At 49.8% G+C, this 21,687-nt stretch overlaps 10 protein-coding genes across 10 annotated transcripts; 5 read left to right on the top strand and 5 right to left on the bottom strand.

The window, feature by feature from the left end:
* Positions 1 to 133: 133 nt before the first annotated feature.
* On the bottom strand, positions 134 to 1,173 carry FOBCDRAFT_266451 (Alpha/Beta hydrolase protein; the record flags this gene model as incomplete). The annotated part of the gene is made up of 3 exons (XM_054702625.1): positions 134 to 664; positions 724 to 1,010; positions 1,071 to 1,173. 3 exons carry the CDS (start codon positions 1,171 to 1,173, stop codon positions 134 to 136), a joined length of 921 nt encoding a protein of 306 aa, XP_054558600.1.
* A 263-nt stretch (positions 1,174 to 1,436) lies between these two features.
* On the bottom strand, positions 1,437 to 6,471 carry FOBCDRAFT_246416 (Aldehyde/histidinol dehydrogenase). Its single transcript, XM_059610776.1, has 12 exons — positions 5,951 to 6,471; positions 5,489 to 5,882; positions 5,312 to 5,437; positions 4,878 to 5,281; positions 4,677 to 4,736; positions 3,290 to 4,032; positions 3,130 to 3,230; positions 2,934 to 3,074; positions 2,795 to 2,877; positions 2,056 to 2,744; positions 1,808 to 2,002; positions 1,437 to 1,754 (listed from the first exon to the last, which is right to left on the bottom strand). Exons 1-12 carry the CDS (start codon positions 6,418 to 6,420, stop codon positions 1,660 to 1,662), a joined length of 3,501 nt encoding a protein of 1,166 aa, XP_059466513.1. The 5' UTR covers positions 6,421 to 6,471; the 3' UTR covers positions 1,437 to 1,659.
* A 66-nt stretch (positions 6,472 to 6,537) lies between these two features.
* On the top strand, positions 6,538 to 8,778 carry FOBCDRAFT_234959 (cytochrome P450; the record flags this gene model as incomplete). The annotated part of the gene is made up of 7 exons (XM_059610000.1): positions 6,538 to 6,559; positions 6,752 to 6,788; positions 6,937 to 7,221; positions 7,280 to 7,816; positions 7,874 to 8,215; positions 8,286 to 8,494; positions 8,648 to 8,778. 7 exons carry the CDS (start codon positions 6,538 to 6,540, stop codon positions 8,776 to 8,778), a joined length of 1,563 nt encoding a protein of 520 aa, XP_059463741.1.
* A 392-nt stretch (positions 8,779 to 9,170) lies between these two features.
* FOBCDRAFT_172596 (uncharacterized protein) lies at positions 9,171 to 10,301 on the bottom strand (the record flags this gene model as incomplete). The annotated part of the gene is made up of 1 exon (XM_054702621.2): positions 9,171 to 10,301. The coding sequence occupies exon 1, from the start codon at positions 10,248 to 10,250 to the stop codon at positions 9,171 to 9,173; it is 1,080 nt and encodes a 359-aa protein (XP_054558596.1). The 5' UTR covers positions 10,251 to 10,301.
* Positions 10,302 to 10,562: 261 nt separating this feature from the next.
* FOBCDRAFT_254890 (Intradiol ring-cleavage dioxygenase) lies at positions 10,563 to 11,599 on the top strand (the record flags this gene model as incomplete). The annotated part of the gene is made up of 2 exons (XM_054702620.1): positions 10,563 to 11,281; positions 11,332 to 11,599. The coding sequence occupies 2 exons, from the start codon at positions 10,563 to 10,565 to the stop codon at positions 11,597 to 11,599; spliced, it is 987 nt and encodes a 328-aa protein (XP_054558595.1).
* Positions 11,600 to 11,940: 341 nt separating this feature from the next.
* On the bottom strand, positions 11,941 to 13,878 carry FOBCDRAFT_194178 (uncharacterized protein; the record flags this gene model as incomplete). The annotated part of the gene is made up of 7 exons (XM_059608785.1): positions 11,941 to 11,966; positions 12,000 to 12,033; positions 12,089 to 12,153; positions 12,202 to 13,177; positions 13,231 to 13,438; positions 13,492 to 13,584; positions 13,640 to 13,878. The coding sequence occupies 7 exons, from the start codon at positions 13,876 to 13,878 to the stop codon at positions 11,941 to 11,943; spliced, it is 1,641 nt and encodes a 546-aa protein (XP_059463740.1).
* A 520-nt stretch (positions 13,879 to 14,398) lies between these two features.
* On the top strand, positions 14,399 to 15,964 carry FOBCDRAFT_234956 (carotenoid oxygenase; the record flags this gene model as incomplete). The annotated part of the gene is made up of 1 exon (XM_054702618.1): positions 14,399 to 15,964. One exon carries the CDS (start codon positions 14,399 to 14,401, stop codon positions 15,962 to 15,964), a length of 1,566 nt encoding a protein of 521 aa, XP_054558593.1.
* Positions 15,965 to 16,537: 573 nt separating this feature from the next.
* Positions 16,538 to 17,308, bottom strand: FOBCDRAFT_194176 (uncharacterized protein; the record flags this gene model as incomplete). The annotated part of the gene is made up of 1 exon (XM_054702617.1): positions 16,538 to 17,308. The coding sequence occupies one exon, from the start codon at positions 17,306 to 17,308 to the stop codon at positions 16,538 to 16,540; it is 771 nt and encodes a 256-aa protein (XP_054558592.1).
* A 350-nt stretch (positions 17,309 to 17,658) lies between these two features.
* On the top strand, positions 17,659 to 19,334 carry FOBCDRAFT_266442 (uncharacterized protein; the record flags this gene model as incomplete). Its single annotated transcript, XM_054702616.1, has 8 exons — positions 17,659 to 17,781; positions 17,847 to 18,204; positions 18,249 to 18,555; positions 18,604 to 18,659; positions 18,706 to 18,944; positions 19,009 to 19,109; positions 19,162 to 19,213; positions 19,269 to 19,334. 8 exons carry the CDS (start codon positions 17,659 to 17,661, stop codon positions 19,332 to 19,334), a joined length of 1,302 nt encoding a protein of 433 aa, XP_054558591.1.
* Positions 19,335 to 20,131: 797 nt separating this feature from the next.
* Positions 20,132 to 21,656, top strand: FOBCDRAFT_266441 (uncharacterized protein; the record flags this gene model as incomplete). Its single annotated transcript, XM_054702615.1, has 3 exons — positions 20,132 to 21,151; positions 21,206 to 21,472; positions 21,525 to 21,656. 3 exons carry the CDS (start codon positions 20,132 to 20,134, stop codon positions 21,654 to 21,656), a joined length of 1,419 nt encoding a protein of 472 aa, XP_054558590.1.
* Positions 21,657 to 21,687: the final 31 nt, after the last annotated feature.

Genomic DNA, 21,687 nt, shown 5'->3' with positions numbered 1-21,687 from the left:
CGGTCTGCTCAGCTCAGGCTGCCGCAAGGCATGCATACACAGTTATACAAGGCACATATATTCAAATTTAAACAATTGAGTACCTGTTTAGATCTATCCTCTCAAAGGCTAGTCTTTTCAAAAGGGGATCATGTCAGACATGGGCCTTGAGGAACTCAAAGCCCTTTTCCAAAAGTTCAAGTGCATTCTCAGGCTGTCCAATTTCATCAAAGCCGTGCTGTCCTCCTACCACCAGGACCAATCCCGTCTCGACACCGTGACTCTTGAGTTCGTCATATGCCTGTTGCGACAGCCTTGCTGGCACCAACTTGTCTTCAGCGCCGTGGATGAAAAAGGTGGGAGGAAATCTACCCTTGTAGAACAGCGAAGCCGGGTCCACGCGATCATAGTCGCCGTCTCCTACAACCGTCTTCAAGTGTGTTCCCTTTCCGAGCTGATCAAACATCCAGGCAACACGATAGTTGGCCAAGTCAGGCCCTTTCGGTCCCACCGGAGAGGGTGCTGAGGTGGGAGGAGAGTCATCTTTCCAAATTTTGCTCGTGAAATCTTGATCAATCTGAGGAGCACCTGGAGGTGCAGGTAAGGGGGTATGGAAGGCCGAGTCTGTTAGGTACTTGATCCCGTAAATGTCGAGAATTGCGCGAGGGGGTTGGGGCGAACTGGCCTAGACGGTCCGCATATTAGTATCTCATACCCGTGTCAGAAACTATGGTATCTGCTCACTGTCAGAAGGGCCAAGGTGCCACCGCATGAATGACCCAGTGTTACAACCCGAGAGCCATCCGCTTTTACATGAGTATCTTCGAGGAGCAGCTGGGGTAATTTTGTCCGCGACCATTCGTATGCGTCCAGTGCATCTTTGACCGGTCCTTCAAAGACTGTAACCGTGGGAGCCAGTCGATAGTTGGCGGATACAACCACGAAACCTAAGTCCAAGAGCTTTTCGGACTGGTCTCGCGGGAGCATTTGTTTCGAGCCGACCGTGAAATTTCCGCCATGGAAATGTAATGCTGTATCTCAATGCATCAGATGCCTACTCAGAGAGGACGAGGATTGGGTAGTTTGCGTACCTATTGGAAGCTTCGAAGCGATCGTGGTCTTTCTGAAGTATACGTCAGCGGCTACCGGGATTCCATTGATGGCTTTGAAGACGTATTCCTTGCGAGTGGTCATTTTGTTGGTGTTCAAATCTGCAATAAGCATCAACTCTAGCCTTTTCTGCTAAGAACAGTTTTGTTCTACGTCCAAAAGAAAACCGCGCCAAAAAGGCGAGGATCTGGTGGCCTATCATAGATCAATGAATACAAAATAGGTGGCAAACAAGAATGGCAATCGTTCGGTTGTGTACCACCGGTGTCCCACCCAGAAACTACCCACCCATATCCACCCACCTTCTCACAATGAGATCGATAATGAAGGAATTTTGTGCACGGTAATGAGAGAGAAAATATATGATGATATATATAACATATCAAGTGCTTGCTGTCAATATCTCAAAAAATACTTCCTCGACTTTGGACCCAAGATTCCATGCTACGTTGACCACCACTGCTCCCGCGAATACGGAATGAGTCCGAATAAACTAAGACGGCCAACTAATTGAGGATATTTATGTTACATTGACACTAGATGTACGGAGTACTGTAGCAATGTTTGTCGCTATGGTGGGTAGGCTGTTGCAACGTGTATGGTAGGGTCCGAATCCTCCAATTTCTTAATTAACGATTTCAGCTTTTGCGACACAGAAGAAGGCCCTGCACATATCAGCATCTTCTCAAAATCATTAACGACAGAGATTTGAGCTTACACTTCCACATTGAGCCATCCGAGAGAAGCTCTGCTGATACGGCAAGCGGTACGACTGATTGTAGGCCATGATCCCCCAAATGCAGGTCCGTAACTTCTGCAAAACTCTCATTTATCAATGCGTTGAGAGTATCGCGTGATTCTACCTGTGAAACACGAGATTGCGCGAATTGAAGGTACCAGCAAAGAAGCAGACCTGCCTACAGGTTAGCTACTGAACAAAGGTTTAGCACGGAATTCAAGACATACAGCCCTCTAAAGCGCCGACCGCGCTTTCGGGCCCGAATATTATGGGCGCTATTTTTTTAATGTAAGATAGACCCACGCGACAGTCGGATCTTAGCTGGTCTGCTGCATTGAAGAGTGCCTGGTAGAGTTCAGGTGAGATTGCCTCGTTTAAAAGATGCATGATCCCAGGATCATCGAGACTCGCAGGCGACCAGAGTATCTTCTTCATGACAGACAGCGGAACGCTAGCGTAAAGATGGTAGAAAGCTGAGTTCAGTAATGATCTGGCGCAGTGAACGGTGGGATTCGGGGCCAGTCCGCCATCATACTGGATCGTACGAGCTTTGACAATTGCATCTAGCACCTGCAATGACTGTTCCATTTTTTGGCCGAATTTAGCGTAGAGCTCCCCGTCGCGCGAGCCTGTTAGTAGCTCAAATGAGCATATCCTGTAGAGAAGGGCAGACACGATGGTTACGAGACCGAATTCGCTGACTGGCATGGACGGTGGTTCGCCGGCGATGATACTGTCTAGTGCATCGTTACTGTATAATACTTCGGTTGGGATGCCCCAGCTGGACTCTTCTTTTAGCCACTCTGCGCTGCCTGACGGGAGGGCGAATCTGGCTTCGACCATAGGTGTTGGAATCCATGCTTCCTGTTCCTTTGAGCATACGGTGCCACCTATGAGTATCGTAGATGAGATGCACCTCGTATAGTGTGAGCAATTATAATGCGTGCATGGTATGAGTATAAGTACCTATTTAGACTCTCCCAGCGCACCCAATCCTTATACGTGGTGGGCGGACACGTCTGTAGCTCGCTGAGTGCTTCTCGTATAAGCTGAAAACGTAATAGTTAGCCATGGCCAGACTAAATTAGTAGACGTTGGAATTAACCTTGACGCAGTGAGGAAACGCGTGTGCTCTCTTGCCTTCCAAACCGCAGTGAATCTCAAAATAGGCGAGGAGCAAATATGTCTGCAGCATCCACGTTAGAGTCTCGGGGTCGGCCTTGCTGAATGCGATCATCCGTTCATGCTGTTTCCTCTGTTAACGAAATCTATCATCTAAGTGCTTGGAATGACTGTCCTACCTCGAAAACAAGTTGCACGGAGATGGTATGCATCGATGTAGCCCTGGAGTGTTCACCGAGATATACGGCGCTGCAGGCCATTACAGCAAGCAGGAGGGGAGCTATGTTAAACTTTGTTTCAGAACCTCTATTGCACTGCCTATGATGGGATACTACTTACATGGCGTTGTGGCGATGTCAAACGTCGGCTCATGTATGATGGGTATATGAGGAGCAATATGCTTAAAAAAGGCCTTGACAAACCGCCTCACGGCGTATTTGGAAGGAAAGCGAAGCGAAGCGAGTATGTGGACCGGATATTTTGTGAGGTTGGCCCAAGCATTCTCACATTTATTGTCGTTGGGGACGAGGTTGTGCGGGGTAGAAGATTTGTCTGTCTGACCGAGAGTAGTTGGCCTGTTGGATATCAGTGGCTCCAGGGCTAGTATCGGTAGTTCCGGGGGATTGCAGCTTGGTACTTCGCCAAAAAGTCCTTGGGCATCCGCCAGAAGCGCGTCGAGATCGAACATAGCGGAAAGATTAGGGTTGATGAGGTCGGGGTCCATGAATGAAGCGTTGAATTCTAGGGGACTCCCTGAAAGAAAGGCAGGGAACATGTCGGGCTGCGAGGGCATGGCGATGTCCAGCGAATTAGCCTGGCTGCTCTGAGATCCATCTACCTCATTGTTTGTTGGAGACTCATCGCGCTCCTCGATTGCGTCGTTGACTCCTTCTGAATGACGATCTTGCTGTCCTCTGGCCGTCGTCGTGGTAGGTGATGCTCGCGCAGAGCCGTTCTTTGATCCTTTCGGACGAGAAGATCCAGGGTGGGAATTGTTGCGACGCCTGCCTCGAAAGCCAGAGGACTTTCTGTTGCCAAGGCCGTGATGGAAATTTCTAGTATGCCGGACGATGACATCTTTTCTGGAAGATGTTAGGGAGCAATACATGCAGTTGTACGGTTTCTCGCTTCCATCTGCAGATGGTCAGTGGCTGCTGATTCTCCAAGAAGTAGCAAAAGGAGCGACTTACGCGTGAGCTCATGGCGTCGTAAGTGAGCTAGGCGGTTGAAACTGGCGTTGCATTGATCGCAGGAGAACCCGCAACCTTGGCGGTTAGAAGATTTGTCTGCATTTTCACGAGTAGCTTGCTGCGTAGAGGTGTTGGTTTGACAGGACATTGCAGTGAGCTAATGGAGAGTGGGTATGAGGGAGATGAAGGGAGTCACAAGTGCCCTGGGATATGGTCTAGACGGCAGAATGATTGATTGATCCTGGGGTTGACAAATCCAGTCCGAAAATGTGGGGGACAAGATTGCGGGGGAAGATCTCAAGACTAGCCTACGTTCGAGGGTTTAGAGTAGAATGTGTATAGCTAAAGATGGGTGCGAAAGTATGGTCTGTATGGGTAACGCTCCACTAGGGTCTATCAGGGATGGTCTGCTATGTAATGTCCCCAGCTTCAGAAGGTCAATAGCTAATTAGACCAGCTTATTCCCGCGGCAACACTGTACCGCCGTCTCTGCCTCTACCTATCATTGCTAAAGCTTTGTAATCTTCTAAACACACAAGATGAGATGCTGCCAGCATTGACAATGGGTTTCGGGCTTTACTCGGTGTCTACATACCCTATAACAGTACGTGTAGATTTGTCTATACTTTATGGTACTCGCTGATGTCCATAAAAGAGCACGCCATCTAAGCTGATGCACACGACTCACATTATTGGACACCTCTGCGACTCAATCCCTCCAAGTGATGGTCTTGTACCTCAGAAACTCAGCCAGTCCTTGCGCGGCATTGAACCTACCGTAGCCACTCTTCTTAGCCCCACCGTGCACCAGCGACGCCTCGTCGTGCACGGTCATGGAGTTGATGTGGACCGCCCCAGATTCATACTTCCTAGCGACCCTCATAGCGGCCTTTAAGTCCTCGGAGAATACAGCCCCCGAGAGCCCGTAGTCGGTGTCATTGGCGATCGCGAGAGCCTCGTCCTCCGTGTCAAAGGTCAGGAGGGACACGGTAGGCCCGAAGGACTCGGTGTGGTAGATGTTCATTTCTGTAGACACGTTGGAGACGATGACGGGTCTCATCTTGGTGGGCTGGTCCTCCACAGCCTCGGCGTCGCCCAGGAGGGTCGTCGCGCCCTTGGAGACCGCGTCGGCGACGAGACCCTTGTTTTTCTGTACAGCCGCTGGGTTTACTAGCACGAACGGCGGCTTCTCGGACCCGAAGAGCCCCTGCGTGGCCTCTTTGAGTGCAGCGCTGAACTCGTCACTAATCGATCTGTGCACGAGAATGCGTTCTGTCGACATGCACACCTGACCGCCCTAAATATCATTGGCATCAATCAAATACATTGCATCACGGGTCAAACTCACGTGGATAAACGCGCCGACAGCGCAACTTGTCGCGGCCTTCTTCACGTCGGCGTCCTTGAGGACGATGGCGCTCGCTTTCCCGCCCAGCTCAAGCAAAAGCGGTTTGACGTGCTTCCCCGCCAAACTGGCGATGATGCTTCCGACGAGAGTGCTGCCAGTGAAATTGATCTTCTTAATCGCGGGATGCGCAATCAAGGCTTCTGTCACTTCAGCGGCATCTGCCGTTCGGTGATAAATGACGTTAAGGCAACCGTCCGGTAAGCCAGCCTGTCGAAAGATGTCGCCGATTGCCCAGAAAACGCGCGGGCTCAGCTCGGAACCCTTGAGAACTGTTGTGTTGCCCGTTGCGAGGGCAAACGCAATTGATCGTGCGCCGAGCACGTATGGGGCATTCCTGCGGTGAAAGAAAGAAAAATCGTCAGTCTCAACGGCGGTCCGAATGCGAGTGTTATGCATACATACCACGGGGCAATTGCGAGAACAACGCCGTACGGTTCCTTGACTACAATGGCATGGGACCCCTGCTCGGCCGTCGCAGGAACCGAACCTTCAACTGCCGCCTCGATTCTTCCTCCGATATCTCTCAGGATCTGCGCCGTAGCGTTGATGTTGATCTCCATAAATTGCCGCCCCGCACCCGTCTCCTGGGCTTGGTAGGCGAACAATTCCTCTTTTCTGCTGATAAAGAGATCTGCGGCCCGGAACATGATATCCCGTCTAAAACTGGGCTTGGTCTGAGACCACGACGTGAAAGCCGCTTGGGCGGCCTCTACAGCCCCGGTTGCATCATTGATTGAAGCAGATGAACCACTCCAGAGCTTTTCAGAGTTGGAAGGGCTATTTACAGGAAACGATGTTTCTGAAATGACATGTTTCCCATTGATGATTAGTGGGACGGTTGACCAACCATTTGCATTGTCACCTGAGCTCATTGTTGTCTATAGATGGATGAGAATAGCTAAAGAATTGTTGGACTTCGAATGTTGGTCAAGATGCGTTGTATCTATCTAGTATTTAATCTTTCCCGAGTCCAGGGTGGCCGAGCCTAAATGGCTACGTCTCTCGCTCCAGGTGGCTATGCATTCTGAAAGCTGCTCTCGCTCCACCGAGGCCCGTGTACAAAAAGACAGCAAACAAGAACCTAGCCAAAGCCGGTGACTCAGAACAGTGCTCTAGCGATTAGCTGATGGCGCAAGAAAGGATCGATGCTTTCCATACATGCCATTTTTGACGTATATCGAGCGCTATGCCACTCATATGCAGGTGTAAACGTGGATAGTATAGGGTGGGGAGGTATGCGGTGGGGAGTTTGCCCACCAAACCGCATCGTAGTAGGTGGGTGATGAGAAGCTAGAAACGCATCGCCTGGCAGTTCCGCTATTGTCGTTATAAGTTGTCTGTCTTGTATTTTATTTTCTCTTCAACGATGTTTGCTTGGTAATCAATAGCCAGTTTGGAACCCCCCCAAATACACATCTGCGAATTCCGTCCCCAACAGTGAACACCGCGATGAAGCTGGCCGAACGAAATATCCAAGTGGTGCCGATTGCTATTGCGCTGGTATTGCTATGGATCCTATATCGTACTGTTCTCTGGCTCAGGTTCCATCGAAAGTACAAATTTCCTAATCTCGTGCCCGGCGTGCCCCTGTTCGGGAACATGCTTCAGATCCCAACCGATACAGCAGGGCGGCGTCTGTATCTCCATAAACTGGCCAGGAAATATGGCGAAATGTAAGTGTCACAAGTAGGGCCTCACCAAGACCAGCACTTACAAAAAATTCCCTACCAGGTTCACTCTCAAGGTAGGCTCCAATTACTGGATATTCATGAACTCTCAGCGCGTCGCCAATGAGCTGCTTGACAAGCGCGGGGCACGCTACATCTCACGGCAGAATCTGCCCATGCCTGGAGACGTTGCCTCTGGCGGAAAGCGCGTCGTCTTCATGCCATACGGCAACCTCTGGAAGTGGGAGCGCAAGCTCATACACGAGATCATCGGCCCCGGAAACCGCAACGTCTTTGCCCCTCTCCAGGACGTCGAGTCACGAACACTGTTATATGACTACCTCACGGAGCCTGATCTATGGAATCAGGCGAATGCTCGATATGCCAGCTCTCTTATCATGAGCATGGTGTTTGGGCGAAGGACAAAGATGGGAGACGCCAACGTTGACAGGATCATTGAGACGAACAACGAGATCATGAAGATGTTTGAGCCTGGCTCCAGCTTGATCGATTCATTTCCCTTCCTGGCATACATTCCCCTCCCAAAAGCCATTCAGCCATGGAGGTGGTGGGGCGACAGTGTCTTTGAACAGTCCAAGAAGTATGCCCCCAATCCCTTAACACTTGTGATATCTGGCGGCCACTGACTTCTATGCAGAAACTTCTCTGAAGAGTTTGAGGGTCTTGCCGCGCGGCAGCAGCAAGGAAAGAACGTGACGTGCTTTGTCTCCGAGTTCAAAAGGCTTGGAAGAGACAAGGTGCTTGACTATGAGTCAACAGTCTTCCTCGCTGGATCTCTCATTGAAGCGGGATCTGATACCACGCGTGTGGCTTTGAACCAACTTGTGGCTGGAGCAGCGCTGTTTCCCGACTTTGTGCAGCGTGCGCGGCAGGACCTGGATAATTTATGTGGTGCAGATGCGCAGAGACTTCCGGTCGCGAGCGACATTGCAAGTTTGCCTTACATCAAAGCTATCGGTAAAGAAGTGCTTCGGTGGAAGTAAGTAAAAAGAAACCATTACAGCGCGATTGTGAATCTTTTGGTGACATAGCTGACAAGTATTCTTTAGCATTTCGTTTCCAGAAATTGCCCATTCCTTAATTGAGGATGACTCTTTCGAAGGATACAACATTCCAGCGGGAACCAATGTCATCTGGAATAGCTGGGGTGTTCACATGGACGCTTCTGAGTACGAAAATCCAGAAACATTCTGGCCAGAGAGATTTATGAACGAGGACCTTGACAAGCCCATCAAGGGACATTTGGCATTTGGAGCAGGTGAGCCTAGCCATGCATGCATCCAATCATCATACGACTGACAAGTTACTCTACTAGGTCGCCGAGTATGTCCCGGATGGGTCATCGCTAGTAACAGCCTCCACCTACTGATTGCGCGTGTACTGTACTGCTTTGACTTCCACCAAGTTCCAGGGTTTCCAATTCCAGTTGGGAAGCCGTTCGAGATCGGAACAGAGAAGCCCTATGAGGTTAGAATTAGTGTTCGTAGTGCGGCTCATGCGGCATTGATCAAGGCGGATTGTGCAGAGGCAGCAAATCTTTGAGTAGAGGATGGCCATAGAGATTGTGCCCGTTGGAAGTAAGTCAGCAAGGACGCGAAGACAGCCGTGTGCTGCTAGATGACTATGGGCATTGGGCATGTCTTATGTAGATCAACTTTGCACAAGATAGAAAACGTGTCGAATGCCAGCTTCTAGTCTCTGATTAAATCTTCGTCAAGCATACGTTGAACGCTAGAATGTGCAGGGGAGTCATGATTTGCTGCGTTACCCAATAGTTGCTCGACTTAGCGGAATGAACATCAGTCTATTAATTAAATACCTTGTAGGCATACTGTCGTATCAAAGCCATGTAAAGGTCACACCAGAATATCACACGAGTCAAAACAGAGGTTTAAGGGGAGCATAATATGTTATTAACTTTTGTGGGGTCTGCGCTACAAGTCTGCCCTTGCGTCCTCACCAGCCCATGCCCTCCTAATGACCTCCCGGATGAGATCTCTGTCAATCTTTCTTGGATTAGCATAAGAACTACTAACAGCAATGTCCGCTGCCTTGTCGATATCTTCCTCCTTGAATCCAATAGACTTCAAGCTTCGTGGAACACCAAGCTTGTTAAGCAAGGTGTTGAGACCGCGTAGAGCATCCCCCTGGCTATCTGGAAGCACTCCAGCCAAGACCTTCATAGTCTGGGGAACCTTGGGAGCGTTGTACGCCAAAGCGTGCGGGAGAACAATTGTGTGCGTCTCGGCATGGGGCAGGTTGAAAGAGCCACCTAATGTGTGACAAAGCTTGTGATGCAGAGACATTCCAACGCTGCCTAAGCAAGTTCCGCAGAGCCAAGCTCCATATTGGCAGATCGATCGAGCTACAATGGAGTCGGGATCGTCGAGTAACTCGTATGATCCGTTTGCAAGAGATCTCACACCTTCGGCGGCCATGAGACTAACAATAGGGTTTGTGTTGGGGGCGTAGAGCGCCTCGACACCATGCGCGATAGCGTTGATGATGCTGGTGAGCGACATGGGAAGAGGGAGCGTGAGGGTCAAGTCGACATCGTATATGACAGTTTTGGGCAAGATTTCGATCTGCGTCTTGGTCGTTTTGATACCGTCCACGGTCTCGCCGAGGATTGGTGTCACCTCACTACCAGCGTATGTTGTAGGAATGGAGATATGGTATATCCCTTTTCGGAAGCTGATTGCCTTGCCGAGTCCGGTAGTACTGCCGCCCCCAATAGAGACCAGAACATCGGGCTCGTTCGTCTGGCAAAATACGAGGGCCTTCTCGGTAACATTCAAGGGAGTGTGCATGGTGGCCTCGGAGAAGATCCAACTGGCTTCCACGTGCGACTCGAGAATATCGGTGATTTGTTTGGCTTGGCCAATTTGGTGGGGGGTCGATAGGACGAGGGCCCGACGGAAGCCAAGTTGCTGCAGGCATTGTGGAAGTTGACGAATTGAACCTCGTCCAAAGATGATCTTGTGAGGGAGAGGGCTGTACACGAAGGGCTCCATCTTGAATAAGGGTGTCTTTTCTTTGAAACAAGTTTTGAGAGCGGTATCCTGATATGCTATCAAAGTAACATTCTTTGCTTTATCTTGGCTCCGGTTCCTGAGCGGCGAGAGGCACCTAGCCACCGAGCCACCCGGCTTTTCCGTACCCACCGGCCCCACCACCGTCGGTACTCGTCGGTGGGAACGGTCTAAAAAAGACATCAGTCGCCGTGCCGCCAAATCTCAAAGATTCATTGATTAACCTAACCTCCGATACTTGTATAGTTCGATTTCCAATCATACTCATCATCTATCATATCACCTCTGTCCACCATGTCGCATACTAATCCAGGCATCCCGCTTCTAAAAGATCTCACAACCGAAAACATTACCGAAAATGTCGTGGCTATCAACTCTAACTGCCAAGATCCCCGAACACGCTTTCTTTTTGAGAGGCTAGTTCATCATCTCCATGACTTTGCGCGTGAGACCCGTCTTAGCACCGCCGAGTGGGAGAGAGCTGTTCAGTTTCTCACCAGAACTGGAAAGATTTGCACCGACACCCGACAAGAATTCATTCTTTTATCTGATGTCCTAGGACTGTCCCTTCTGGTAGATTCAATCGATCACCCTAAACCAGCTACATCTACTGAGGGTACTGTTCTTGGCCCCTTCCATGCACACGGGGCTGAGAATCTTGCTTCCGGAGACACTATTTCTCATGATCCTGATGGAGAACCACTCTTGGTTGTGTGTAAAGTACGAGACTCTCAAGGTAACCCACTAGAAGACGTCGAGGTTGATATCTGGGAGACCGACTCCAAGGGTTTCTATGATGTGCAATATGCAGACCGGGAAGGCTTCGATAACAGAGCTACACTACATAGCGACAGTGAAGGGAACTTAGATTTCAAGGCCATTGTGCCTGTCCCTTATCCAATCCCCGGCGACGGGCCTGTCGGAGATCTTCTGAAGGCTCTGAACCGACATATCTACCGCCCAAGCCACATGCACTTCAAATTCAAGAAGGCTGGATATGACCCTCTAATAACGTAAGTCACCCCCAAGAAGCCAGTCGAAGTTACCATACTGACGTGGAAAGGGCACTTTATATTCGTGGAGACCCGTACGAGACCTCTGATGCCGTCTTTGGTGTCAAGGAGTCTCTCATTGTGGATCTGGGAACTGTATCTGAGGTGTCGGGACTCTCGGAAAAATATGGAGTACCAGGAACCACAAAACTGCTGAGCTATGACTTTTCACTGGTTTCGGAAGCCGAGGTTGGGACGTTACGGCATGAAGAGGCAGTAAAGTCGGCTGTTAATCTTGACAATGATGTTAAAGTAGTTGATGGTATAATCACCTATTGAGCTATTGAGATAGATGAATAGAGTCATAAAAAGCTATTTATTCACATAAGCCGTGCCTCTGTGTAAAGCCTACTGCTTGCCATATCCTCACTTAGGCGTCTAAAATTCTTAACCCGCCATGACCTAAAGTGATCCATGTGCGTGAGAGCATCAGACTTTTGGCTGTGTCTGACCTCTACAATCAACACGTCTGATAAGTGGTTCAGCCATTAGGACTTCTCAAAATTTATTCAAGACCATCCGTGATGTTTAGATAGTTTTATCAATTGTTGTATATATATCGTGTATACATAATCAAGTCTTGTATGTCTGGTATCTCGATCCCAAGCAAACCACCCAGCTCAGACCCCACGAGGTGGTAGATGAACTAAACTCTTGAGAGGCCATATTCCCTGCTTACCAGGTGACAGAATTCCATTCGGGTCTACGGCAGCCTGGCAACAGAACGTTAGAATTGCTAACGCTGTAAAGATTTGAACTCGAACATACCTTTAAAGTCTCGACGAATCTCCTATAGATGTGACCATTGTACGAATAAAAGTTCTGGACAGCATCTGCCCATTGTCAGTAACGCGTCTACGGAGGCTGGGAACCGTACTCACCCATGTGCTGAACATGAGATCTATAATTGGCGAATCCATTTAATTCTGCCTCAGCAAGCAAGGCCTTGACCACCCTGCGGCCACCTTCACGCGCCTTCTTATTAGACTTGTCAAAAACATATTCTTGAACAAACAAGATGTATTTTGAGAAGACATGGCAGCCAATAAAAGGATCAACTCCTTGCTCCTCCATAATAGCCCTTGCTTTGCGGAACCATGTCAGGACTGTTTCACCTTCACAAGGAAGGATGAGGGTAGTGTCGATATGAGCTCCCGCCCCTGTCCCATCTGCTGGAAGGTTATACTCTGCGAGTTTCACAGCGCCCATTGAAGGAATCCCGGCAGCGAGTGTTCCAATCTGGATGTTGTCTACCGGCTTGCCATCCTTGCCTTCGAAGAGCGTGTTCTCCACCCAGGCGTTGGGAACTCTCTGGGCGACAACCTCTTGCAACCTACTCCAACGGACAAGAACCATTTGTTTAGGCCCATAGAAAGACACCGAACATCGCCAGTACCCGGTATTGTACTTTTTCTTCAGCGCAGCTATGCTCTCTGGGGTTAGAGGCCCGGACACACTCTGCTGCTGGTGCTTGGGGGCATCGTGCGAGGCAAAATGGTTGATGTTGGTGATCATGTGGTGACTTTGGGTGATGCCCTCACGGTCCAGCTGCTGCAGCGTGTCGATGAGGGGCGCAATGTCTTCAACCTCGGGACAGTGAATTTTGACGTCCATGAAAGACGGAGGTGCTACGTCGAGAGCCACAGCCATCTTTGTCACGATGCCCAGGTTGCTTTGCAAGAAGAGGCCGTCGATTTGAGGACCGAAGCTATTGGGGCAGGCATGTGCGCTGGGGGAATTTGGTACAGCCCATTGGCCTGTCCTGAGGATGTCTCCCGAGGCTAGAAGAACCTCCAGACTGCCAATAAAATGCTGGCGGTCACCAGAAATGGTGTAACCATGACCACGGTCCAAAGTCTAGAAACTCGTCAGCAAACGTTCCTACTATTTAACAGCTAGAATTGACTTACATTGCCCACGACACTTCCCCATCCTAGAGCTGGGACAGAGACCCAGAGATCGAGCTTGTTCTCCACAATGTAGTTGTAAACATCAAAAAAGGTGACACCAGGCTCAACTACAATGTAGGCCAGCTTCTCGTTGACTTCTAGAATGCGCTTCATCCGATGAAGAGAGAGCACCATGGACCCTGAAACTCGAGGAGCAGGCCCGCCATAGCTATTAACAGATTAGATGAATGTCAATCACATTACGGACAATCCCAAGCATACCCGAAATTCTTTCCTTGCGAGCATGTCCACAAGGGAACATGGTGTTGGTTGGTTATCTTGAGAATTGCCTGGATCTCTTCAACAGTTGATGGGCTACAGTCATGTCAGTAAGGTCGCAATAGTGCGAATTATAGATTCAAGGTCTTACCATAGTCCAGCAGATGCCTCAAATCCCTCCTCGAACAATGGATATGGGTCACGAAAGTTGGCCAAGTCTTCGTCAATTATGACGTTTTCGTCGCCTATGATAGCTCGAAACTCATTCACGACACGCTGGAAGCTGACCTCATCGTGACCTGGAGGAAGACTTCTCGTCCCTGGCTGTCGAGAACGGAACGCATTGTCATGATGCGACTGCAGCTCCGGAGATGCGTACCACTGAACCATTTGGGGCGAACTTTTAAAGTTAGGATGGGATAGCTCGGATTGAAAGAATGCGAAGCTAGAATCTGACTTGTTGCAAATCACTCATCTTTGCAGGACAAGCAGGTCCTTTTGAGACTCATGAAGCCTCTTGTGAGCATTCACCCCACCCTAAACCGAGGCCCTACAACTGAAGTTAGTGCGCTCCCAGGTGGTACACATAGTGGTCTACGTTTGCTGTATCACATCGGCCCATCGGAAGATACAGGTGGGGAGGCGAGCTTATCACCCACTCCAGTGTTTCAATCATTGGGTGGAGACGCCACCCGCAACGGGACGAGCGGATAGCAGCTGGGGTTGTGAACCTTCTGCCCAAATAGATAGTAAGTCGATAATTGAAACCAAACTACCATAAAAAGGTTCAAGGGTCTCCTGAGCAGAGAACACCAAAAGCACAAAACAAGGACTACTTTGGCGCCCTCACAGTGTACATACATTTCCATAAACACAACTCTTGAGGCCATCAAGTCTCAACTCGCCAATCATGGCACACGTTATTCCAGGAGTTCCAGGCACCCGCTTCCCCAAGCACTATGCCATGAGCAAGTGGAACGAGGACCATCTGCGGTTCGAGGCAGATGCCTACGAGCTTGAAGTTATAGGAGAAATCCCTAGCACCATCCACGGCGCCTTCTACCGCGTCCAGCCCGACCATGCATTCCCACCCATCTTTGCGGAAACCGAGATCCCACTGAATGGCGACGGCAATGTCAGCTCATTCTACATCAAGGATGGGCATGTTGACTTCAAGCAACGCTATGTGCGCACCCCTAAGCTCATCGCCGAGCGTGAAGCTAGACGTGCCCTGTTTGGCAGATATCGCAACAAGTACACAGATGATCCACGCGTTCAGAATGTTCTCAAGGGTACCACGGCCAACACTCACGTTGTATTTCACGATAACAAATTGATGGCCCTCAAGGAAGATGCGCCGCCTATGGAGCTTGACCCCATTACTCTTGAGACCCTCGGTTACATTGACTACCACGGGACGTTCCGCTGCCCCACGCATACTGCGCACCCGAAGGCAGACTCAGCCACGGGAGAGTTGGTCTCTTACTCTTATGAAGCTGCTGGTGACGCATCACCCGACATCTGCTCCTTCACCGTCGACAAACACGGCAAGCTCTCAGAGGAGGTCTGGTTCAAGGCCCCTTGGCCATGCATGATCCACGACTTCTGGGCCACCGACAACTGGGTCGTGTTTCCCGTCAACGGCCTCAAGGCCAGCCTGGAGCAGATGAAGAACGGCGGTGACCACTTCTACTGGGATGAGACTCTGGACTACCAGCTGCTGGGCGTTATTCCTCGCCGCGGCGCCAAGCCCGAGGACGCTAAGTGGTTCAAGACACCCCAGGGCTGTTACTCGCACACCATCAACGCCTATGAGGAGGATGGAAAGCTTGTCCTAGACGCCAATGTCTGGACCGATGTTCATTTTCCCTTCTTTCCTAATACCAAGGGCGAGAGGTTCTTTACCGACCCCAGGAAAGTCACGGCACCTATCACCCGCTACCGATTTGACCCCAACGGTAGTACGGATAAGATGATTCACCCTGAGGCTATTCTTGTTACCGGCGTCAATGAATTCGGTCGCATAGACGATCGTCTGCTGGGTAAGAAATACTCCCGCGTCTGGATTCTAAAGGTCGATCCTACGCACGAAGTCAAGCTCAACGACCACGAGACGGCCCAGGGCAATGTTGGCTTCAATACCTTGGTTTGCTACAACTTTGAGACAGGAGACATGCAATCCTACCGCCACGGTGATGACACCACGTTCCAGGAGCCCGTCTTTGTTCCGAGACATGAGGGTGCTGATGACGAGGATGGCTATATCCTCGTTGTGGCTGATCGCTATCGCGAGGGTCGCAACGTCCTGCTCCTTTTTGAGGCTTCGGACATCACACGAGGTCCGCTTGCTGAGATCAAGTTGCCGTTTAAGCTTATGGATGGCCTTCATGGTAGCTGGGTGGATGGCAAGGATGTCGATGCAGCCAGGGAAGCGAGCGAGGCGCGAAGGGCGAATGAAACTGTGAATGGGAAGTAGATAGTCGCGATATATTCTTGGCTTAACCGAATGTATTTCTTTTGAACTTGTTGTTAACTCTACGTGCGTTCTAATGTCTTTTCACATCACGAATGCCTTTAAGGCACGGCTGCATATCATGCAAAGGAGGAGGAACTCTGCGAGGTTGTACCAGGTTAAATAAATGTATATAGCTATTTTCATAGTCGCATATTCACCGCGTGCACTGCAACAGATAGCGAGTACATGTTAGCATATCAGTAAATCCTGTTTTGTGGCAATCGTTGCTGGGAGATCGCTTGTGAGACTCCCATTGCAGCTCCCTGATCTAGGTGCGCGAGGACATGATTTAAGTAGGCAGTTTCGCGGCGATGTCTTCGTAGATTTGTGAAGAAATATTTTATGTTTGCTCACTAGTGACTATCCTTTTGTGCTGCGCTTAACACTATTATTCCATCTTCTTTGACTTGTGAATATTGAGAATGAGCTATCCAGGGTTGAGATGTTCAAGAAGCAAGCGGACACTTCCACCTAGGAGGTAATGTATGATTTCAGCCTAAGCCTAATCCTATCAATTTAGCCATGCTTGCCAATCTAAAATATACTGGATCCTCCGTTGATGGGAATAAAGGCCCCGTTGATCCAGCCCGCCCTTTCCTCAGCCAGAGTTGCAACAGCCCATGCTACCTCCTCAGGCTTACCGACGCGTGGAGCGACAGGAGTCGCATCTATGATGGGCTGCAGTGCCTCTCTCACGAAGCTGGGCGCAGCGTTGAAGGCATCTGTTCCAACAGGCCCAGGAGCGACAGCATTGACGGTGCATCCGTATTTCCGGGGCAGTTCTGTCGCCCAGCATTGAGTATAGACCTCAACAAGTCCTTTAGTACCCGCATAGATGCTAGACTCCGGCCCTGGAGTGCGCGACACAGAGCTACCGATATTGATGATGCGTGAGTTCTCTCGCGACAGATACTTTAGAACAGCGCGGGTGAGGAAGAAGACACCTCTGGCATTGAGATTGACGATATCGTGCCATGTCTTGTAGACCTTTTCATTGTCGGGATCGTCGAGAAACGTCGGGCGATTGATGCCAGCGCTGTTGACAAGGATGTCGATTTTGCCGAAAGCTTCTGCGGCCGCATCGGCTAGCACCTGCGGCCCTTCCGGTGTTGACAGGTCTGCCTCTACGGCTTTTCCGGGCCCGTTGAGGCTCTGGAGAACCTTGTCCGCGTTTGCCTTTTCGCTTTGGTTGGGGTAGTTGATGACCACAGAGGCCCCGCGGCCGGATAGCTCACGAGCAATGGCTGCTCCGAGTCCTGCCGATGAGCCACTGATCAGAGCCACTTTACCAGCCAGTGATGACATTCTGGAAGCTTTTGGAGTCAAGTTTTGGAAGAGAAATAGTGATAGTTTCAGAATGAGATGGATGTATTTGTGATTTGGGCTAGATACTCTGGGTTACCATCTATATCTATATATCATGAATATGTTTGTTGTCGATGGGGACACAAATAAGTGGTTAAGTGACCTTGCGTCTAATGAGCTGTGTGTTTAGGCGGTGGCTAGCTTGACTGCTGTAAAGTAGCACCCACCCGGGTGGGGAGTAGAGGTTTAGAACCAAATTTGACAACCATTTATAAAGCCATAGCGAGTCGAATGAGGTATTTCGCATCGAAATGATAGCTCTGCAAAGATTTACCAAGCCAAAAGCCATCATGCCTCTTAATGTTGTTGTCATCGGAGCCGGCCTCGGTGGGCTCGCCGCCGCCCTTTCCATCAAGCACGAGTCGCCCGCTCATGACGTTCTGGTTGTGGAATCAGCGTCTGTGCTAGCAGAGGTACGTTTATCCCAGGGTATTCCTGTAATTCTATACAGTGGAAACTGACATCTTGAACCACTCAGATCGGTGCAGGACTTCAACTTACACCCAATGCTACGCGGCTTCTCCTAAGGTGGGGTTTGAAGCCCAGCCTCGAGCATTTGGCCAGCAGTCCCGAGGAGTTCCTCATCCGTCGCTTTGACGGTCACAAGGTCCTTGGTCACCGCCAAAACTTTGCTGCTGAAATGCTCAGCAAGTACAAGTCACCTTACTGGGATATGCACCGAGCAGATCTACAGCTTGCAATGTTTGAGCGGGCCAAGAGCCTTGGTATCCGCTTCGAGTTCGGTACAACGGTGACTGATGTAGATCTTGCTATTCCGCAGCTGACAACAGACAAGGGTGATAAGATCACGGGGGATTTGGTGATAGCTGCAGATGGTAAGTCTCTCCAAATCCAGCAATGCTTCTCTAATACGAAACAGGCCTTTGGTCTAAAACCCGGTCCAAGGTTCTCGGTAGGCCCAGTCAACCTATAGCCACTGGAGACCTTGCATATCGTATTGTTCTCAAGAAGGAAGACATTCAAGATCCTGAGCTGCGCGAATTCATCGACAAGCCCCGTGTTTGCTTGTGGGCTGGCCCGGAATGCCACGCCATCTATTACCCGCTCAAGAACAACACCATGGCAAATATTGTTCTTTTAGTTCCAGATAACTTACCAGACAACGTGTCTAAGATATCTGGTGACCTTTCAGAAATGAGAGAGATCTTTGAGAAGTGGGATCCGCTGTGAGTCAGCAACTATTACGTACGACAGACGTCGACTGATCGTTTCAGATTGCAGAAGTTTCTCTCTCAAGTGGACAAGATTGATAAATGGAAGCTGATGCATCGTAAGTACAACGGAAAGTATGCTCTTCACCACCTGACACCTGATAGTGGACGAGCTGGAGCGCTGGTATAACGAGGAAGCCACCGTCGCATTCTTAGGTGATTCTTGCCACCCAATGCTGCCGTATATGGCACAAGGAGCTGGTTCTGCCATTGAAGATGGTGCTGCACTGGGTATCATCCTGTCAAAGGTGGACAGAAGAGAGCAGCTCCCTCAAGCTCTGAAGACGTACGAGAACCTGAGAATTCCTCGGAGCAGCGCGTTGCAGAAATGGAGCATGAAACAGGTAAGCCTAATACAGGTGCAACAAATACCTAATCAGAAGCTCTGATCATTGATTTCTGCTACAGAGACACATCAATCACTTGCCTGATGGCCCTGAGCAAGAAGCTCGGGATCGTCTTGCAGAATCGCAACTCTACGATCAGCAGCCCGACTATCCATTTTACTGGTAGGTGCCACCTATGCCATGCCTGGAGAAATGGTACTGACTTTCATTTCAGGATCGATCCAGCCGCACAAGACTTCGTCTACGGGTATGATGTTGTTGCTGAGGTCAGTGAGTTCAATTTGCCCCCTTCTACATAAACTAACGGTGTTGGGAAATCAGTTGGAGAAGATCGGCGTCAAGGCCACAGCATCGGTAAACGGTCAAGGAACCCGGTCAAGTTTGTGAGGTGGGAAAACATCAAGCATCTGTAGTTTAGTAACGACGCTAGATGCCTACGCAATGCAGATGGGATCCGGCTGCAGCGAGGGACTTAGACTAGGCAGAAGCTGTTCATCAGGGAGCTATAAATGAACTTTATAAAGCTAGCCATATTTTGTTGTGTTAAAATGCATGCTGTCAACATTTCGGCGTAGATCGCCGGTGTGATTCAGTGGCTAAATTCAAATACATCCAATATCATAAAAAGATTAGTTTCAGATTGTCATGACACTAGAGCCTGTACGGCAGCTTCTAATGGTAGGGTATTCTGTTTTCGGAAGCATCCTAACTACGGTACATTGCTTGATTGTTTGTACATTGTATAATATTTGTACCGAATGACAAAGATCAGGGTATCAAGCGTATTTTCTTCAGTCATCCTAATCCTCTCACTTGCTACCCATATCATCAACATTATATAACCAGCCATATGTTTAATTACATTACGTAGTCTGCTGTATTCTCCAACTAAATGGATGATTGCTGGACATAACATTAAACTTTTGGCCGCTAGCACAGGTGATGATCCAACAAAACTCACGGCGGGGTCGGGTGGGCGTTCCTGATACCTGAACCCACTCACTTACAAGTGGCTACTTGGTGGGTTTTGCACGTTTACGTTACCCGCAATGAAGTCCCGAAGGCAATACATCCGAGACATCCATCAGATCGTCTTTTAAATAAGTTGACCTCTTTTAAGCTTAGCCACATATCTCACTACCTCTCTAACAGAACTCCTACCGAGCATCACAATCATCTTCATCATGACCTCACTTCCAAAGATTCTGTCCCAGGACTCTGAAGCCTACGACCAAGCTCGCCGCAAGTTCTTCAACGGCCGAGTCCCCGATATCCATCCAACCGAAATAGCCATTCCATCCACCACAGCCGAAGTCGTGACCGCCGTCAAGAGGGCTCGTGAGAATGACTGGAAGATTGGCGTTCGTTCGGGCGGCCACCTATTCTTCTGCAATGCGCTTCTGGAAGGCGGTCTTCTCATCGACACGCGCAACTTGAACAAAGATATCGAATACGATCCCGCAACAAACATCGCCTCCGTGAGTCCTGGCCATAGGGTCGAGGATGTGACGACCTTCCTCGAAGCCCGCGGCAGGTTCTTCCCCTCTGGCCATTCGCGATCCGTCGCTGTCGGTGGTTTTCTGCTTGCTGGTGGGCAGGGCTGCTTCATGCGTGGCTGGGGCTATACTGCTCCTACCTGGGTCACCCAGCTGGAAGTCGTCACTTCGGAAGGCGAGACTGTTATCGCCAATAAGACTCAGAATTCTGACCTTTTCTGGGCGGCTCCTGGCAGTGGACAGGGTTTCTTTGGAGTTGTGACGAGGATTTGGGTTAAGACGATCCCAACGAGAAAGCTCTTTGACAAGACCGTCATCGTCGATTCGACCGACATCTTCAAGCCCTTGCTTAAGTGGACGCTTGAAATTTCCAGAAAGGTGCCCAAATATGGTGTTGATCTCTTCTACTGCACATTCTTCGCTGACAAGGATGACCCGAATGGAGGCCACGAATCAGCGGCCAGGCGCGTCTTCTTTGCCATCAACCTTACCATTTTTGCCGATTCCTTGGATGAGGCTGCAGTCCTGACGAGTCCTTTAGAGACGTTCCCTGAGGACTTCAAGAAGTATATCGTTACGACGGTCCCGCTGGTGGAGAGAACGTGGGACGAGCTCTGGGGCCTTCAGGAAAGCTTCCAGCCACAGGGCAATGGCGAGAGGTGGAACGTGGACAGTATCCTAGTCGATCCCAAAGCATCGGATGATGAGGTAAGTGCGCCCAGTCTAGAATCTTGTGTCCTATACTAATTACCGACCTTCAAGCTTATTGAGGCCATCACGCCGGCTCTATATGACCTACCATCTCGCCTTTCGTCGGGTACCTTGTGCCCTATGGACTATTACCCCAACGAGGCTGATCAGGCTTTGAGTCTAGCTCAGAAGGCTTACGTGTCTACAATGTGCTGCTGGAAGGACCCCAAGCATGACGCCGCTGTGGACAAGTGGCTGCTCGATGCATATACCAAGGCAGATCAAGTGTCATGCGGTGTGTATGTAGCCGATTTTAACGTGAAGCACAGGAAGCCAAAAGTAAGTCAAGTCGATTCTTAGGTCTTCATGTTCAATGCTGACTCGTTAAAAGGTTATGACCGACTCTGCGCTGAAGAAATGGCTTGAGATCAGGAACAGGTGGGATCCTTCTGAGACGTTCATTGGCCATCGGGGGTTCACCAGTGTTTTGGATGGCAAGAAAGGCCTAGAAAGCAGGATATAGAGTGTCTTTGGAGTACCTGAGATGACATCAT

The sequence above is a fragment of the Fusarium oxysporum genome, chromosome I, assembly GCF_013085055.1.
Source record: "Fusarium oxysporum Fo47 chromosome I, complete sequence".
In the NCBI taxonomy this organism is placed as follows: domain Eukaryota; kingdom Fungi; phylum Ascomycota; class Sordariomycetes; order Hypocreales; family Nectriaceae; genus Fusarium; species Fusarium oxysporum.
Note: the sequence above shows the minus strand (reverse complement) of the source record. Positions and strands in the feature narration are given on the sequence as shown.